Genomic DNA, 20651 nt, shown 5'->3' with positions numbered 1-20651 from the left:
TCGGCAGGATACTATAGCATTCGGTGAAATGCTACTTTCCAATTAAAGTATTCAATCATATTCTTTTATTTTTCAAACACTTTTAATTTTATATAGTTTTAAAATATATATCGATATTTTATTAATTTGCAAAAAAATATTTTTTTCTAATCTTATTGGTTGAATCCTTGCTACAGTCATGAGTTAGCTTTTATTTTTTCACTTTTTAATTTTTTTTTTGTTGAAACTTTATGACTACCATTAATATGATAGACAACTCACTCAAATGAAATAAATAAGTTTGACAATATGTAAGAATATCTTTGCTACCATTAATATGATAAGATAACTTGCTGAAATGAAATAAATAAGTTTGACAATATGTAAGAATATCTTCTTCATGTTTTGACATATGTTTTCTTGAAAAATTAAATTAAAAGATATTTCTCCTTAACTTTAGACTTTTCTACAATGTAAATATTTGGAAAATCTAGTTTTATAATGTGAATTAGTTTAACAAATAACGGAATAAAGTTTTATATCTTTTTTTTCTATCTTTATATTTGTTAATTACAAAAATTAAAAATAACGTTTAATAAAAGTAATAAAATAGTAATATAAACATATAAGTCTTAGAATAAAATTCTTTTGTAAAAGTTGCAAATTGAACATTGTAAATTACAATTTAATTTTGCTTAAAGGAGAATCTAAATACTTGAATTATATAAGACTTAAGCTAAACATACATAAGTATTAAGAAATCAATTGACATTATATAATATATAAGATGGACGCCCTCCTCTCCGTAAGCTTGGGTCAAAATCTGTCTATCCCCTACTATTGAAAGGGCACAAACATAAGAATTTGGATCCTTTTTTTTGTAAAGGCAACAGCGGAAGCAAGATCTGGATAAGCTACTTTAGCAAGAAGAAGAACAACTACAATACCTAGCTATATTGCATACATTTTTAATAGTTTAATACTTTGATCTTATAAGCTTTCGGCAGGAACTTGACGCTATGCGTCCTTGTTTTATTAGTAATTTTATTATTATTATTATTATTATTAATTTAATGATACTTTAATAAAAAAAATTAATAATAATACTTAAGCATGAGACATTGTTAAATAGTTTTTTTTTTTTAAATTAAGGGTGTTATGTCGGTTAAAAGGAAAATGGATTTAGTTTTAAGGAAATGGTTCTTAATACTAGGGAAATTCTATTAATTTTGTTATTCGAAAACCTTAGTAATTTTGCTAATTCAGAAATGGAAAATTGAAACCCTATTTGTATATCGGACCTTTGTGAGTTGAAAACCAAATGAACTATGAAAACACTTGTTAAATTTCTTGTTGGGGTTTGGGTTTGACTTAATACATGGACCAATCAGGATGTTTACCAGAGGCCTAGGAGTTACTGTTTTATGATGTCATGTGATGTCATGGTTTTGTGATGTGATCTTTGGGTTGTGGATCAGCATTTATATGGTGTTATGGTTATTATTCAGTCACGATCTTTTATACCCGACCATGCTAATGTATCACGTATTTCTATGATGAGTTTTGATCAGTTGCTTGTTAGTGCTTTCTAATTACTTGTATAGGACTGAGGCGAATGGTGTGATTCTCTAGTGTAACCTATGAGTCTTTGATCAGTTATCTTTTGGCGCTTTCCAATTGTTTACATAGGACTGAGGTGAATACTGTGATTTATCTTTAGGTACTTCAAGTTGCTTGCATAGGATTGAGAAGAATATTGTGTTTTATCTATAGGTGCCTTCCAGTTGCTTGTAAAGGACTAAGGTGAAAACTATGATTCTATGAGTTCTTTTCATGAACTTAGGGTAGGTAATCTATGTATAGGTTGGGAAGTGGCTTACAATTGAGGTTGAAGCCCTAAAGGGGCTGCCTGGGTAACCCATTGTAAGTTGTTTTAATATGTGATAACATTTCATTAAATGGGTTTTAAAAAAATTAATAAGAGTTAGTATTTTTCCTCACCCATGCCTCGAGTGCTAGTACAAGCTAGGATGGGAGTAAAGAGGATGCTTGGTTGCGCCCTTGTTTCGTTACTATGCTTTGTCTGTACAAAAGGATACTAATGCCACATAGAGACACTAGGGGGGCAGAGTCCAGAGAGGCTGCTAGGGTAACCTTAGAGTTGGCTCATGCAATGACACTTGCCCATTTGCATAGTAGATTTCCTACACGTCTTTGTTGCCTCTAGGTTTAGTTGTTACTTTTGTCTTGGTACCTTTGAGGTAGATTGCTATCAGGGTTTCCTTGACCTAGATGTTGGTTATGACTTGTGGATTGATATCCATATGGGACTTGAGATTATCTCCTCAGCATGATGGGAGTGGGCCATTTAGGTTCCACGAGGTCGGGTGGTAGCGTTTCTTATACCATTGAGATCCAACAGCTGGATATCGTTGCCGGATGTACTTGTGCAATTGTTCCTTTCATTCTCATCTTGTGTTTAAGTTGGATGGTTATATTCACTCGTATTGTATTTGATTATCAGAGATCTTATGAGATGATGTATTTATTCATAATACATATTCTTTGAGCTTTTCATACCCTATGACTTGTAGAGTGGATGATTCTGCATTTTGATTATACAAAGTGGCATCTTATGTAATTGTATATTATTTAAATGGGTTCGAACTTGTGGTTTATCTATGATGTGGATTTGTTATGTATCCTATTTAGTATTAATAAAACTTGTATGTTTCAACATCATGGAACCCTTAAGAGATGTAATCTGTTTATGGATGGTTATATGTATGTGAGTTATTGCTTCTGCTATGTTATCTCTTGTTGTTTAATCTTTTTTTTTTAAATGTTTGGCAAACTTAGTGAAAGTTTAGGTTAATTTCTGTTGGGTTCCCTGGCAAGGCATTACAATCTTCATAGTCAAGTGGTGGTAGCTCTTGGGAATGTGTGACGTGTTGTGGCCAAGAGCCTTTTTGAAGCATGAAACATGGTATGCATTGTGAATTCTACTATTAGCTAGACATTCCAGCTGGCCACCATAAATCATGGTTTCAGCTCTAATCAAATATTGGCTATAGGGTTGCCACCTCAAGGACTCTCAAATTGGTGCCTATCCACCTAAAGATTTTGTTGTCAGCCTGCTAAAAAAAATTCCATGAGATTCTAAAATGTCCTAACTTTGCTGGATTGCATTCTTGGCACTTGGTACTTCACTATCTGTAAGAATTGGGACCATAAATGAAGCAATATCATAAAACCATAGAGTGCCTTTAAGGGTGACATACCAACTGACAAATAACTGGTTGTATTATTGCAACACTCTCCTAGATGGATCAACTTGATCCAAGTTATTTGTTTCCTTGTGGCATTCCATACACATCATTTTCAAGCCTTTTCCATAAAATGAAATAAAAACATTCCCTTACCTGCTTGTATGTCTTGTAAAAGCCCAAAAGACCAGCACAGGTGTGTCATGATATGCTTTCAAAAATCTCCCCTCAATCTAATATTCATGTATATTATACACTCAGTCTTTGTACAATATGAGCTCATTTATTTCTTTTAGCCTATAATCGTGCACTTTCCCTTTCGAAATGGCATTAGCAAACGAATCCTTAACATGCTCAGCTATTATCAACGTCTTTCAATCAGATGATATAACAGTTATAGAATGAAGGAAGATAAGGTTTCTACAAAGTGTAGCTACCACATCGTTATTCCCCTGTACATAGTCTATATCAAAAACATACGCAACCCTATACATAAGATTCAATACCCTATTCCGCATCACACTGTCATTGTCACTGCAATTTCCATTTCCCATTTCTGCTAACATAGATTCTGAGAAGCAAACCCAAACCAGAGTCTCCATCATGGTAATTGCTCCACCTTAATTAGCATTCAATCACTGGCCATGCTTAGTGATCCATATGTTTGCCATAATTATAGTGATATTTTTCTAATTAAGAGTTTCTTAATAAGGAGTAGTGTTAGATACATTTTAAAAGTTGGAATTCAATAAAACTAATGTCAAGGTAGCTGCAGTTAATTATAAATAAGATCTAATTACTAGTAGTTTGTGGGCGGTTGCTTCCAAAAGTTGTGACTGTACAAGAACCCATACATCTATTAAGTAAGTCTGCATTCAAAACTAGTGTAAGTCATAAAAAAGAACTGGTCAAGTGCCAACATTGTACCCTTTGCTTGGGCAATATACCTGCACTCCTTGTGTTAATCTTATTTATATCAATAATATACAAGTATATTAAATATGTGATTATCCATTTACATTAGTTGTTATAGTTCTATATGTGCTCATTTAACCAGCAATTCCAATCAATAGAAACTCTGAAAAAGTCTACCTTAATAAAACAATTTTGTTTAGTGTTCACCTCATTTCACCAAGAATTGCAAAAGTACAATGATTATAATTGCATTTATCAAACTTAAACATGTACAATAAACCTAAACTTGCTCAACCCAACTTTAAAAGATTAATATAGACCCATCCTAAAATTTCCCTAAAACTCTATTACCTGATTCATGGTTTGTTAATTTGATTTCCAATGAGTGTCATCATCTTGCATTTAAGTATTCACCTTCTATCAATTTCATTTTATGTTTTAAGATTCAACTATGTGACACTGTGTTTACATTAAGTATTAGTGTTCTCCAGTATCTGACACGAAAATCACGCTCAGGAAACACATCCCCTTACAAGAAACTGTGTAAATAAACAATTCATTTCACCAAGAATGACTGGTAGTAAAAACAATCAGAGGACAGAAAGAAATTGTTCATTTAATGCTACAGTTAACCAAATCACCTGGATTGTAACATGTTAACCCAAGCATGGTGCCAAAGAAATATTACAAATGTTGTCAAGATTATATAAATGAAGTACCCACGTTTTCTTCATTTCACCAAGAATGTTTACTGGTAGAAACAATCACAGCAAAACAGGTAGAAATTGTTCATAAAAAGGCACAGCTATCAACTCTTCCTATAGATGGACCTCCAATTAAATGGTCACTGTGCATGCCTGGCCAAATGAAGTACTCCCCGAAATAAGCACGTGGAAATCTTATGTTGGGAATGTTACAGCTATAGAGAACAAGAAGATATACTTGAAAAATGATATACAGTTATGGGAATCATTGTTAGAAGGATTAGATATGGAGGTAAAAGTTGCAGTTGGACCCTCAAGTGAGCATTGGGCTGTACTTCAGTTAATTATACAATTTGTAAGTAGCATTGATGATGACTTTGCATTATTGATAATATCAAACCATGAAAAGAATTTGGAATATTTTATGTGGTCAATATTGAAATATATGGTTGTCAAACTAAGACCTTTAGTCTTATTACTGTCAATTTACAAACTTCCAGTAAATGCATGGAATGTGCTTGTGTCCAGTATTGTCATACAAAGTGCTTCTAGACTTGTGGGAAACAATCCATCCTGTATAAGAGCTTTTCAAATTGAAGAGATGGTGTTTTTTATTGCATATGTTTTTACTATTTCACTAAGATTTGTAGCCATTTTAACCTTCCATAGGAGAAAGACTTCAGAGGTGCTAAATCTAAAGGCTGAAGATTCTGGTTTGCATGGTTCACATGTTTTAAGTTCCTTGAAGATATCAAACCGAGACAGATGCTGGTTGTTTTTTGTACAAAGATCCATTAATAGACACCGTGTAGATAGATGAATGTGAAGAACATTGTGTTTGTGTATGCCCTAGTTGGAAGGTTGATGAAGTTATGCTTTGGTTTGTTCACAACAAGCTCAGCGCATGCCAAGATATTTAGATGATCTTGCTAACTGGGTGCTTGGTTTAGAAGACCATATTATGTGGATAGAAAAAAATAGGAACATGGTCTGTAGATTATTTGACAAGGAACTTGATAATCATCATGAAGAAGGATGATAAGTCTGACCTCTCAGCTTTGTTGTTGCATGGGCAAAGTTTTCTTAATGATACAATATTGGAATTTGACCTTCAGGTTACCAAAATAATTTGTTCAACTCTAGTCAATATTGTTTGTGTGAATAGTAGGGAAGAAATCCCTCAACTAATACATAAATTGACGATTGCAGATTTCAGACAGTCAAGGACACCAATTAGTAATGTGATTTCATCAACTTCACTGAAATTAGAAAATTCAGAGAGCAAGAGTAAATATCTTCCATTAACTATTTAATGGAGGGAGTCATGCAGGCAAGGTCTCAAAGAAATCAATCTCACACGATATGCAATACAATATACTGATTTTCACAAATCCCTGCTGCACAAAGTGATGCTAATTGCAATACACCCAAACTAACAGGCTACTATCCAATAATTGTGATCCTAGAAGTCCAAAATTTGCAGCTGTGGGAAACAACAGCAAAGGCAAACAGAAATATAATACATACCCTCTATACTAAAGAAGATAACACTGGAAGTGATGAGGAGAAAATAGGTTCAATGGCCTAGCATATGGGTGTACAATTGAACCAGACAAAGAGAATCAATTATCCTTAAGGCACTTAAGGATAATTTTCAAATTGCTTAGGAACAGCAAAGGAATTATGTTGATTGCCATCAAGTTGAGAAGTCTTCTGAGAAGGGAGACACGGTATTTTGGTATATTCAACGTTATAGCAATCCTCACTGGAAATAAGTGAAGCAGAAAAGCATGAACTAAAGACACTTGGGCATTTTAAAGTAACCAAGAAAATTGGTGAAGTAGTATATGGCTTTGAGCTGCCAACTACAAGAGAGATTCACAATGCATTCCATGTCATGCTTCAAAAGGGGACTACCCTTCAACAGAATTGCCTCCTATGGATGAAGAAGGTAAATCAATACTTATTCTGGAAACAATTTGCAAGTAAGGTCTTTGGTTGAGGAATGAAGTAATGTATAAATATATTGTCAACTGGAAAAACTTGCCTTTGGAAAACCCAACATGGGAAGGAGAGGAGGTTTTTAAGCATCCTAGCCTTCAAATGCTTGGGTGGACTATAATGTCCCCAACTCAAAGCAAGGCAATTAGCAGCAGTTGGATGTCCTTTCCCCAACAGGAAGAGTACAAATAGCATCATTGGGTAAGAAATAAAGTTCTTGGCTTGTTCTAAATTCTAATTTTAAATTGAGGGCACATCTTTTAATGCAACTTAAGTGAACTTAATTTATTTGAAGTTAGTCACATCTTTTTAGGCAACTTTAAGTGATGCATAGGCAAGAGACTTAAGTTACCCTCTCTTTCATGTACTTAAGTGACTGAATAAAAACATGTGACAAAAAGCCAAGGTGCAAGCCCAGCTTCAAAGAGTTTCATTGGTGCAGACTTTAGGATTTTATTTTGGAGCAGTAGATTAAGAGGTGGCACCCCTCAACAATGATTCGCTCATTCTAGGGATGAAATGTGATCACTGTTAGTTTGCAGCCACTCACTGTGCCCCACTAGTGCATAAAGGGTCCCTGGCAAGATCAGTGAGATAAATACCCTCCAGAGTAGAGATGGATTCATCTTTTTAGAAGATGCTATTAAACACCTTGAGGGCTAATATAGAGCTCATTGTGTGATAAAGGTTTCTGCTTATTTCTGCTGCAACTTGGCTTGCGGATTCAAACCCTTATGTATCCCTGATTTTAGAGAGGCATAGGGATCTCCCTAGTCAAAAGTGTGTGTTTTGGTGGAAGAACTCCAATCTGTGATACCCTAGCGCATTGCTAATTCTGGGTTGCAAGTATTCATGAGGTTTGGAGGTCAAATTAAGGACAATATCAGTGTTGGAGACTCAGCTCTGGGAACATTCACTAGTACAAATCATCTATTGCTGAGTTTTCTGTGGACTGTTGTTAAAGAGCATTAATTTCGGGCTTAATGTTGGTCACTTTGGGAGACTATCACCACTTTTGGAAGGTCAGCTAGGGCTAGAAAATATTCTGACCCAGATCTGAAATTTTTGGGCATGCTATCTCAATCTGCACATTGATTGATGGAAATGTCTGATTCATGGTTCTGAAAATTCAGGGCAGAAGTAAGGATTTTGATTAAATTTTCCTATGTTCAGAACTCATCTGAAATCCATATTTTTTATATGCAAAAAGCAGATTTGAAATTTGACCAGAATTTACATATGTCATGAAGATATTCATGTGCAAATAGATTTCCATATTTATGCCCTAGTTTGTATAAGTTTTTGCTATCAGATTTGCCACTTCAAAGTATTTTCTGTTAAAATTTGGTAGCTGCTGCACTGCAGGAGATAGTTGTGTACCTATGATTGCATCGCCATTATATTTGAGATACATGCTGCTGCATGCTCTAATGCTTTAATATAATGAGGCTGCAAAGAGTCTTTATTTATGAACAAACTTTCATATGAAGAGCCGCGTCTTTGAAGAACATGAAGAGTCTTCAGCTTTTGCTAATGAAGAGACCATGCATAGACATTCAAGAGTTAAGACATTGAAGATGCAAGTCAATGAAAGGTCAAGACAACCAAGGGGTCTTCACTTTGTAACAGCAGGATAATGAAAGGCCAAGGCAATTTTATATATTCTTCAGGAGGAGTTCATATTTAAATATACTGACATCTTGTGCTTCAGAATATTACTGCAGTTTATGCCTTGTTTTAGACATAATGTATTTCAGACTTTTGATTATCCAGTAAAAAATGGTTTTATTGTGTGGTTGGGTTTTTCCCCTCAAGTTGGAGGGTTTTCCCAAGATAGATTGTTGTGTCTTAATGTTCATTATTGCTTTTGTTCTGATGTTTTTCTGCTTATTTTCATTCAAGGTCTGAAACATTAACATGGCATCAGAGCAGTTTTAAGCAACATCAGGATCAGAGCAACTGTAGTAGTTATTACTCAAGAGAGTGGTTCCTGTTTTCGCCATTTAATTTGAGAGGTATCCATTGTTGAGTGAACTCCAGTGTATTTCCTTGTATAGGGTCTTTCTTTCTGCATACCAGTGATGTCTTCACCAGCATGCATACTGCGATCTTTCCAAAGTGCGTGTCGTAGCATTTGGTTCCCTGTTGCATGTATTGATAAGGGATTTTTGTAACAGAATTTGTTGCTATCATAATAGCTAGAGTCTATGTTTGCAAATTTAATTAGCAAGGTATACTGCTGAGCATAGCTGCTGCAGTTTGTTGTGGCCATTTTGTATAATGATGTAATCATTCGTTGTAGTGTCCTCTCTTGATTTATCAGGATCGCTGCAAATGTACTAAGCACTACCATTATATTTAGTATGTGTTTTCTAAATGGCAGCAACCTCTTATTTAAATTGAGAATAAGCAATGAAAAGACATGTCCCTTTACAATAATTAATACAATAATCATAATTTTATATATATTGATAAGGGATTTCTGTAACAGAATTTGTTGCTACCATAATAGCTAGAGTTTACGTTTGCAAATTTAATTAGCAAGGTATACTGCTAAGCATAGCTGCTGCAGTTTGTTGTGGTCATTTTGTATAATGATATAATCATTCGTAGTATCCTCTGTTGATTTATCAGGATCACTTGAAATGTACTAAGCACTACCATTATATTTGTTACGTGTTTAGAATAAGCAATGAAAAGACATGTCCCTTTACGATAATTAATACAATAATCATAATTTTATATATATTTATAAGGGATTTCTGTAACAGAATTTGTTGCTACCATAATAGCTAGAGTTTACGTTTGCAAATTTAATTAGCAAGGTATACTGCTAAGCATAGCTGCTGCAGTTTGTTGTGGTCATTTTGTATGATGATATAATCATTTGTTGTAGTGTCCTCTGTTGATTTATCAGGATCGCTGGAAATGTACTAAGCACTACCATTATATTTGTTGTGTTATCTAAATAGCAGCGACCTCTTATTTAAATTGAGAATAAGCGATGAAAAGACATGTCCCTTTACGATAATTAATATAATATTCATAATTATATATATATATATATATATATATATATATATATATAGTCTCATGTAAACTTGTATCTCATATATGATGAACACGTATATATGAATTAGATCTCATATAAAATTATATATAGATTTATCCGAGAGAAGCTACCAAACATCAACACTCCCTTTTAGCTAGGGAGGATAAGCACAAGACAGATATTACACCGTTGGTAATATTAGGCATGACAAATTTTAAGGATATCTTTGATCAGAAGATATCCACTACTTTAATATCACATTTGATATCATGAGTATTGGCCTTTCAAAACATCAACATATGATATTCACCAAATACTCTGAGTAATGGTCTCTAGAATAACAACACTTGATACTCACCATGTACTCAATAAGGTAATGGTCTGCAGAATATCAACATATGATATTCACCATTTTGATATCACATTGGAGTATCAGTCTACAGAATATCAACATATGATATTCACCAAATACTCTTCGAGTAATGGCCACAAAAATGTCAAGATGCAAGATATTCACCACCAATAATGCAAGTAATGGTCTCCAGAACATTAAGTTGCATGATATTCACCAAGTACTCTGTGCAATGGCCTTCCAAAACATCAAGCTGCATAACATTTACCACGTACTCAAAATATGTTTATAAGGTATGTGAACACACATTCTCATAATGCTTACCATATAAGCATCAAATATGCAAAAGTATAATCTATCATGATCTAAATAGATATCGTAAGATATTCGTCATAATAGAAAATTAAGTTATTGTAAGATCGTCACCTTTCAATAACTTTTGCAAATTCAAGTGACATCATTTGGAAGTCGTCACTTCCTCATGATGTACACAAGGGGTGGGCCCACCAAAATCACATAGTCACAGGGTATATTCATGAATCAAAGTTCTCTTGTCTGCTACAATTTATTGATCACTAGAGAATCCATCTCAACATGTTTTACTCCCTCTGAATCAATATGATCATGATCACCAAAGGTGACTAAATCATATTCTCTATCTACTCCCTCTCTTTCATGGTCGCCTCTAATGAAATGTCAATCTCCCTATGAATCTCAATCTCACTCTTTTTCACTTATCAGATTGGTGCCCGATGTCTCTTTCTCCCCTTAACTTACCTCAATTTTATGTGTGAAACTCACTGCTTATTCGCCCTTGACACTTTGTTGTTCGATCAATATGTCGTCCTAACCGTATCTCGTGTTACCTTCACTTATGCTCTCCCGTCCAACTTAGTAAATAGATGCGAGCTTTCATTTATGATGGAGAGGTATATGTGTTACCATTTTATAAGACTTCAATTTCTCCTTAATGGAGATTAGGTTACATGGATTACCTTCTTTAACTAATTGTTCAATGATAAACATATCCTTTGGCTTTATATCAATGCACAATATATTATCTTACATTATTTTCTACTATGTAGTCTATTTTGATAGCTTTACGATAAATTCCACCTCGTTGATGAATGTCCTTTAATCAATTGTGTAGGGTGCTCACCTTAACCAAGTATTTCATTGGTAATTGTTATGTCTTACTAATAGCTTCATTCATAATCCATGGATGCCAAGTAACTTCTTCGTGACTAAACCTATTGTATCGCCACCTTACATGGGCCTTTCTTCTTCTTACACAGTTCTACGTCGATGTTCGATGGTAGTATGTGCAATATCTTTTGTTGTGTTGGCCTGCTCGTAATTGCTTCATATATATATATATATATATATATATATATATATATATATATATATGTTTGATTAAGAATATCCCTTAACTCTCCTTGTAACAGGGGTTTGGACCAATAGGAGGCCGCCCTCAACTTTATATACATTTTCCCCGATGTCCTCTCTGCAATTGATAGTCACTGCCACGTTGGAGGTGAACACTCTCTGCTTTAAACACAGAAATGACACTTCTTTACTCTCACACATCGAGATTGGTCAAAGAAACATAACAGACCCCTATCACATTGGACAAGAGAAAGTATTCAAAATGCTTTTTTGCAGATCAATTTAGACCTTTTAATGTGTGTTGTGGGAAGTTTGAACCTGCGGATTCCTCTGCCCACTTCGAATTTCCATCCATTGTTTTGTCTCGTTGCTAGTTAAAACTTAACAACTCCCCCTTGCTAATACATTTGGAGAAGACCTCTTAGTTTTTCAATACTAAGAACGCCTCCTCCAACGTGAGTGTCTGTGATTTTCTTATACACTACAAATTTGACAACACATGGCCTCCTTTATAATGTGTATGTCATCAACTATGTTGTGTTTGCATATCTCAAAATCACTACATATATTTCCTAGAAATGATGCTATTGTAGAACTTGGTGTTTGCTATGCATTGAGCATTCACCACAGATACACCATGGTCAATAGCAATTGCATATTGGAAAGTTTTTGTATTGTGTGGCTACCTTATCTACGAGTTTTCCAAGTTTCTTCAATGAGAACTAAAGAGTTATGGTCTTTCATCTGAGATAAATTTGAACAGTGTTCTAATAACTCCTACATTTACAACTGGCTCTGATGCCATGTTGATTTATCAGGATCGTTGTAAATGTACTAAACACTGCCATTATATTTGGTATGTGTTTTCTAAATGACAACGACCTATTCTTTAAATTGAGAATAAGCGATGCAGAGACATGTCCCTTTACGATAATTAATATAATAAAAACTTAATGATAGTTTTATATATATATATATATATATATGATATCAATTTCCCACATATAAACTTATATGTCATATATGACGAACACGTATATATAAATTATATCTCATATATAATTATATATAGATTTATCTGAGAGAAGCTACCAAACATCAACCTCAACATCAGCTATTGAAAATTGTGTTATTTGTAACTATTGTCTACATGTGTGCCATGGTAGTCTTAGATTCATACATCGTCCATTTAATAAAGTCATCAATCGAGAGGCCTTCTATTGTCTAGTGTATGGGATTCAGAGCAACTCATTGTGCGTAACGCACAGTCCTCCATCACAGTGACACATGATCGTGTTTGTGGTGTCGGTCAGGTTATGCAATTGTATGACTTATTGGACGTTCGTGGTTATGTGATTCTCTAAGACATTCTTGGATAAGATATGGATGCTTGTTATTGTGGCAGTCAAGTCTGTTGAACTATAAGGGATATCACAATCAAAATTTGAAAGGGTTTTGCTAAATTGATGAAAAATAAAGATATAAGTATTGTATATTTATCCCTTGGAATATTAATCATGAAGTTCAATCATGCAATAACATAGGAAATAGTAAACTAAGTATGCTTCTAGCATTGATTTATATGATTCTCTTCAGGATAATTTAATTCTATTGACTATTATGAGAGATTACATAAGAGTCAAGACAGTGAAGGGTCTTCACTTTGTAATAGCGAGATAACAACGGGTCAAGGCAATTTTATATATTCTTCAAGAAGACTTCATATGTAAACATATTGTGACACAGTGCAAGGCAGGAGAATCCACAAAGGGGGTGTCCTAGCCCCCAGCAAACAACCACACAACGGAATATAAACAATAACACAGAGATTTAGATCCACACAATGCCAATTCTCATAATAAGATTTTCATCCAACATGCCCAACTCTAAGGTCTTTCGAGTTACGGCCAAATACATCAACAATTACAATAAAAGTTTAACAAGATCTCGCATAATCCAAACCACTAGCTAGCCCAAATCCACAACCTGGTAGAGAACTCCAAGAAGAATCTCAACTCGTGCTCACAAGCCACCAAAACCTTCTTGTTTCCCAAGCCACACTTAACTACTAGCTATGCTCAAACTTCACTCCTCTTAGCTACTCATCTTCTCCATGTTGAATGACAATGACTCTAGACTCCACAAGACCCTCTACTTATACTAAACCCCACCAGTCGGCCTAGTCAAATTACATTAATTAAATGCACCCACATTTATTATACCCATCAAGCCACAAGTCGGCTTGCAACAGACATTAAATACATAATATAAATTAAATACTTAGGATAGGCCCCAAGTTTACAATGCATAACTAACTCATAAGACCACATAAGAATATGTACACTTAGACATAAGTCCATGTGCCGACCAACTATCCAAATCCAAGAGCGCGCACACCAACTCCCTCGGATTGAAGCTTACAAATACAATCTCCAAAGCTCAGCCAGTAAATAGGAACACATTACCTGCAACAATTAAAATGGCTCTAACTCCAAGACGGTGACTCCAAAAATTACGTGCACTAAAGGAAAGGTTCCTCAATATGCCTCGAATAGATCCCCAACCGCGTGAATCATAAGTCCACAAACTCGAGCATGAAGCCCCTGCATACAAGATTGTTGACTTCTCTAGGATGCTCCTGCATCATATTGACATCTTGTGCTCCTAAATATTACTGCACTTTGGGCCATGTTTTGAGTATATTGTAGCTCAAACTTCTAGTTATTCAATTAAAAGTAATTTCATTGTGCAACTAAGTTTTTCCTCTCAAGTTGAAGGGTTTTCCCAGGATAAATTGTTGTGTCTTAGTCTTCATTATTGCCTCTATTTTGATGTTTTGCAACATATTTTCATTCCCATTCTAAAACATTAACATCTTCTCATAAAAGACCAAAACAATCTGCCTCTTCCTTTTCAAAATTGAGAAAGGATCTTCTTTATGAAGACATACAACAAGAATATCATAGGTTGCAAGAGTTGGGTCACATATTTGTTAGTGTAATGTATATGATAGTAAACCATTCAATAGCTCATATTTTTGAGTTAAACTTCATTTTATGGGCCCTTTTAGTAAAGGGATCAGAATGTGTTAAGGCCAAGGTAAGAATGGGATGTCTAATGCACATATAGCAACATATGTAAAAGAACAAGAGGTTGATAAATTGGTTAGAAGGTCAAAACAAACTTCTTATGGTAGTCAATCCACAAAGAAAAAAAATGGAATCACCCACTGAAGCAGTTGTATCCTTCAAACATCCATTCTTGCAAGTATCTATACTAGAAGTGGAAGAAGAAGAAGTAGAAATTACCACCCGCAAAAGAGGTCCATTAGACACAACATTTAAAATGGAGGGAAGAAAGCTTGATCAAGCCATTGCACATTGCCTCTGTGTCAATGGTTTTCCATTCAACTTGGTGAGATAGCCATATTGGAAGGAGATGGTGACAGCCATCAATAAAGCATCAGTTAATTACACAAGTCCTAGGTATGAAAAGGTGTGTACCACCATATTACAAAAAGAGAGGACTTATATAAAGAGATCTCTTCAACTAATTAGAAATTCTTGGAAAACTTTAGGTGTTTCTATTGTTTCCGATGGATGGAAAGATACAAGAAATCATCCATTGCTTAATGTGATTGCACTGTTCCCCAAATGGGCAATTTGTTTTAGCGCAATCGATTATGACGGGGAAGTGAAAGATGCACAATGCATTTCTAGAATTCTCATTAAGGCCATAGAGATGGAGGGTAGTCAACCACAATTTTTGAACACCATACACTCCCTAAACTTGGTGACGCAACAAGTGGGCACTCCAATACATTGGGTAAAACAAATATATCAAGAGGGGATACAGATGTTTGTGACGAACCACCAAATGTCACAATCAATATTCAAATATTTCTCCAAATTGGAGTTGTTCAAGGTAAATTCAAATTGTAATCACTAAATTTTATTTAAATATATTTAATAAATTTTATGTCATGTTGAATTATCAAATTGCGTATAATTTTGCTTAATATGTATTGACATAGTGTTATTAACTTGCTTAGGTTGTTAAGACCCAATTTGCATCTCATTCTATTGTTATGAGACGACTTTTCAAGGTGAAAGTGGCATTTAGCCAAATGGTCATTTCTAGATGGTGGGGTGTATGGAGAGCTTTGAATTTAGAGAAGGATCAAAAGGTTAAAACATTGGACTTAGATGACAAATGGTGGGAATGTGTGCAATATGTATTGGATTTCATTGAGCCTATCATTACTATGCTCTGAATTGAGGACATAGAATCACCTTTTTTGGGGAATGTCTACGATGGCATGAACACAATGGTAGAGAAGGTAAAATTTGCGATACAAACACATTAGAACAAGCCCATAGAATGTGAAACCTTATGCAATAAAGTGGATATGATAATTCATCATCATTGGGAAAAGATGACCACCCCATTGCACCTCCTTGCATACGCCCTATCTCCAAGGCACTATAGTGTTGAATTACTTGCTATGTCAAACAGAGTAGCACCATATGCAGATGAACAAGTTGCTAATGGGTGCTACAAAGATTTTGAAATTCATAAAAAGTTAGGGCAAAATTTGGCTTATTTGCCTCTAAATAAAACATAGTCCAGTTGTAATAAGGGACCAAAACAACATGGAAGCTATCACATGGTGGTACCTCTATGGTCAACCATATAAGCATCTTCAATCTCTTGCAATCAAGGTCCTCTCACAAGTTATTTTTTTTTTCTTTACCACTTGTATTCAATATTTAGTAGATTACATCCTTTAATTTACTTTGCACTTTTATGTTTGATTTTGTGACTATTTAGGTTGCAAGTTCTTCTGCCACTAAACAAAATTGGAGTACATACTCCTTTATCCACTCAGTGAAGCATAGCCAGTTTGGCTCAAAAAAAGTTGATGACTTGGTTTACATTCACACCAACATGTGTCTTTTATCATATAAGGAGGATCACTACAAGGATGGGGGAGCCAAGCTTTGGGATGTAGCCCTTGAGTGTGCCAACTTAGATGCAACTGTTGAGGATATTACTAGACTCACTACAAATTATGATGATAATGATAAGATCATGACACATGGTACATCTAGTACAAGTGGAATTGCTTTGGGTTCAAATAATCTTGAACTTGCAGCAGTTGGAGATGACGAGTTTTTTTTGAGAATCCATATGATTCTAATTAGTGAATCTTGAATCTTGGTTGACATTGAATCATGAACTACATTTTGATTTCGTAATTGTAATGATTTCCTAATTTGCATTGGAATCATGAATATAGACGGATGATATGGCTTATTAAGTTATTAGTGAACTATCAATTTGCATTTAATATTTATCTTGATCAATGACAATGTATCATACGATCAAATGATTTATTTTTATATATTTATTGCATTTCTTTGCATATATACAAATAACCTCCAAAAAAAATCTGCCCAACAAATTCTTGCACCCACATCCGCATCCGCACCCGAATCTGCAACTTAGGTTATTATCAATCTGTCTATGACATTCAACAATGCTAACTTTATTGTTAAAAAGGCCTTCTCTATAGAGGGTAGTGGCACTTGTCTATCTATAGTGGCACTTTGGCACTTGTCTATCTCCCTTACCTGAAATATGATAATAGCTTTAGTTACTAAAACATTCCATCTAACAAGAAGATGCGTGGATTTTTTTCTATTAACACAAATATCTCTTACAGCAAAAGCAAATGTACGGGAAATAATACTTTCAAATCACATTACAGAATTTCTAAAACAAAATAAATATTCTGAAATAAACAAGATGTTGATTGTTGGGCATAAAGACAACATATACACTAACCATAACAAGATAATAATTTTGGAAGCAAAAGAGAAATAAAGAAATTTACTCTGATTGTCTCATCCATAGAACCCGAGTAAAGTCTTTCTGCTCCTGAAACTAATGAGACCACAGGCTTTGTATGGCCACAAAGTGAAGCTGCAGGCTCAAAGGAATTAGATACAGGACTAAATTTCCACGCCAAAATGTTACCATCCTGTGTAATCAAACAAAAAGCTATAAAAATTGGAGATCACAAAAACTAATATTTTTATAGCAACTATTGTCCATTACATTGAAAAAAATTGTAAAGCACTGTGTATGAAAAAAGCATGTTTTATAAACACAATGAACCACTGAACTAATGCCATGATTAACAATAAAATACTCTAATTGCGACCAAGATACATACATGTACTCCTGCTAAAAGCATGCCATTGCCAACAACAAGTGCATTCACTTGACCACCACGGCAATTTAAGCTCAACTCTGTAGAGGTCAAAATATTCCAAGCCTGCAGTCACATTTTTTCCAGGTAGAATGAATGCTAGATGAATAAAGATTGTATTTCCTGATAAATTGAATGTCATGAGTCCAAAGCAAAGTTTAAACTGATTCACTTCAATTACCTTAACAGAATTTGGAATGCCAACAAAAAGCCAAGGACCTTCGCTAAGTAGGCATCCAACCTCAACACCCAACTTGATTACACTGCTACACTGTGACATGCAAGAGAAACAAATAGTATAAAATATTTGACAATGCAAATTCTGTAACATTTATTATTTACCCTTTAAGTGATATGAACATGTAGTAAATACTTTCCAGTGGGCCATGGTCTAGCATCAAGACAGAGCAATTTCCGTGATGATGATATTGGATCAAGCCCTGCTGAGCATGCCCCCTGCGTTAATGCAGCAGTCACATTCATGTGGGCAACAAGGTGCAAGATCCAGGTTATTTTGACAGATTAAACCCCCCAGTAATGGCTTTAAGCCTATGATGACTAATTAGATTGATGGTGTAAACCAAAAGCGTCAGGATGCCAGATTGACGTAATAGGGTGTGGCTTCCATGGCTAACGTTGATCAATTTCTTTTAAAAAGTCCAAGACAACAAGATTACTGATAAGGCTGAGTGATACAATTAATTTGGGGTAAAAAGGGCACCTAGAGACTATTAGACTTCCCAATTTCATAATGCATCAGAGAGTTCGATGCGGATAGCAAATACCTGACCAGTTTGACAGTCCCAAGCTCTTACTGTTCCATCCTGCCCTCCAGAATACAGCTTGTCTGAATTAGAAGGCAAAACAATCCCTCGAATAGCCTACCATAAGCAAGTATCCCAACTATTAGCAATCAAGCTCCGTGACAAAGAAATCAAATATGACAAAATTGTTCCCCGCAAAGCACATTAACAAACCTTTTCATGACCAGCCAATAAGGTCAAAAAGGTGACATCTCCTCCCACAACAAAGGAGTGCAAAAACTTGCAATCCTCGCCATGCTTGCAACTACCAGAAATCCAATAATTGCATACTACATCACGAACCTTCTGCTGCCGCTCATCTGTCAAAATTCTACCACCTAATCCTCCTCTACCCCATTTAGCAGAACCATTCCTTCTCTGTCCCCCAGAAGGCCCTGGTACTTGTCCGTCTTCTTGTGGATGAAATGATCTCTTAGAAGCAAAGCTACCGTTTGCTCCACTTTTCCTCGAAGTTCCTGGCTCTCCAACGTGAAGAAAATTGCAGGGGTCTCTGTTGCATCTACCTTCCTGATAAAACATACATATTTGCTGCGGTCTTGCCAAGCGGTTAAATGTCCTTTTGTTCCCTGCCGGTCTCTCCGAGATTTCCAAATCCATGGCTTTCAATGAAACCCTAAAATGAACTCCTCAAAATTCTAGAGCACCTAGAAGCGGATTGGTAGAAAAGAATGTCCAAACCAGAGGAGCAGCTCCACCAGACAAATTATTATTTTTCCTGAGCAGGCCTGTCATAAATTTCCAAGTCCATACTTATAAATAACAGCTAAAAGCCCTAATGCCAGGCAGATTATGCAAATTCAATAACAAGACTAAAGCATTAGCCTGTCCTCCAGATAGATATGGTTATTGTTTAGTGCAATATTTTCCTTCCCCCTCAAATTTGAAACCCTCACTAATAAAAATCTGCCGCGAAAAAGGCTATGTTCAAAAGTTTTCGTGTACTGTGAATCCAATCCAGCAAAAATCCGGTTTGATAATGGTAAACTGAAACAATAGGAATTTCTAAGTGTACAAGCTGAATCTAATAAAATTGTACACCTATAGAAACCAGAGTCGGAGAACAAGAACCCGTAAAAAAATCATCCAAAACCACCTCCAAGCGGATTAACTGCTGCTATTATCCACATTCAATCATAAAGCATAGGAGAAACATCGCATAATCCTCGTATTTGAACTATAACAGCGTTTTCCAATTTTCTTCCAGCTAAAGAAATACAGAGAAAGAGCCATTAAACACACGAAATTATTTGAAACCAAACCTCTCTGACACGGAGTAAATTTTAATTAGGATTTCCTCCAGTTGCCTGCATCAACTCACGATCGAGTGAAAACCCTCGACGGTATGAGTAAAGAACCAAAAAATAGAAATAAATGTAGAAAAACAAATGCAAAACGCAACGGATATCTAAAAATGAGACGCTAAATTTTAACTAAATATGAAGGTGGTCGTGTTGCGTACTTTCTCTCCCGCTTACGTAAGCTACTCGGTTAGGCACGGAGCATTTTTTATTATTTCTTTTTTTAAAAGGAAAAAGTATTTAACCTTGTAATGGATAACACATTTTATAGACGACTTTGACCGTAAGCTGTTTTTTTTATAGGTTTTAGTTTTAGCAAAGAATGAGATTAATAATGCAATTGCATCTTATAGAGTGCAATAGGTAGGGGAAAAAAAAATTGAACTTCAGTTAGCTTAAGATTTGGTCTATTTTATTTATTTTTCATATATTTGTGCAATTACTAATATGGTTATTTGATAGATTGTTTAGTCAATTTTGTAAGACTAGTTTGAATGGAGAAGTGAATGAATGAATGAAAGATTTTTAATGTCGTCTACGAGGCCATAAGCCTAAGGGACCTGCATAGAACTCCTAGTCAATCTAATGCGATTTCTC

At 35.0% G+C, this 20651-nt stretch overlaps 1 protein-coding gene across 1 annotated transcript in view; it reads right to left on the bottom strand.

Annotated features, from left to right (window-relative positions):
• Positions 1–20150, bottom strand: part of LOC149531079 (zinc finger CCCH domain-containing protein 63-like) — a 49735-nt gene extending 29585 nt beyond the window's left edge. Inside the window, exons 1-6 of the mRNA XM_089811882.1 lie at positions 20016–20150; positions 18910–19481; positions 18718–18813; positions 18114–18203; positions 17897–17998; positions 17555–17701 (exon numbers count right to left, since the gene is read on the bottom strand). Coding sequence (XP_089668008.1) covers positions 17555–17701; positions 17897–17998; positions 18114–18203; positions 18718–18813; positions 18910–19353 — 879 coding nt within the window. The 5' untranslated portion in view covers positions 19354–19481; positions 20016–20150. The remainder of the gene's footprint in view (positions 1–17554; positions 17702–17896; positions 17999–18113; positions 18204–18717; positions 18814–18909; positions 19482–20015) is intronic.
• Between the last annotated feature and the right edge of the window lie 501 nt (positions 20151–20651).

This window comes from Cupressus sempervirens, chromosome 11, assembly GCF_028749045.1.
Source record: "Cupressus sempervirens isolate cs-2001-9-10 chromosome 11, ASM2874904v1, whole genome shotgun sequence".
NCBI lineage: Eukaryota > Viridiplantae > Streptophyta > Pinopsida > Cupressales > Cupressaceae > Cupressus > Cupressus sempervirens.
This window is presented reverse-complemented; position numbering and strand designations above follow the sequence as displayed.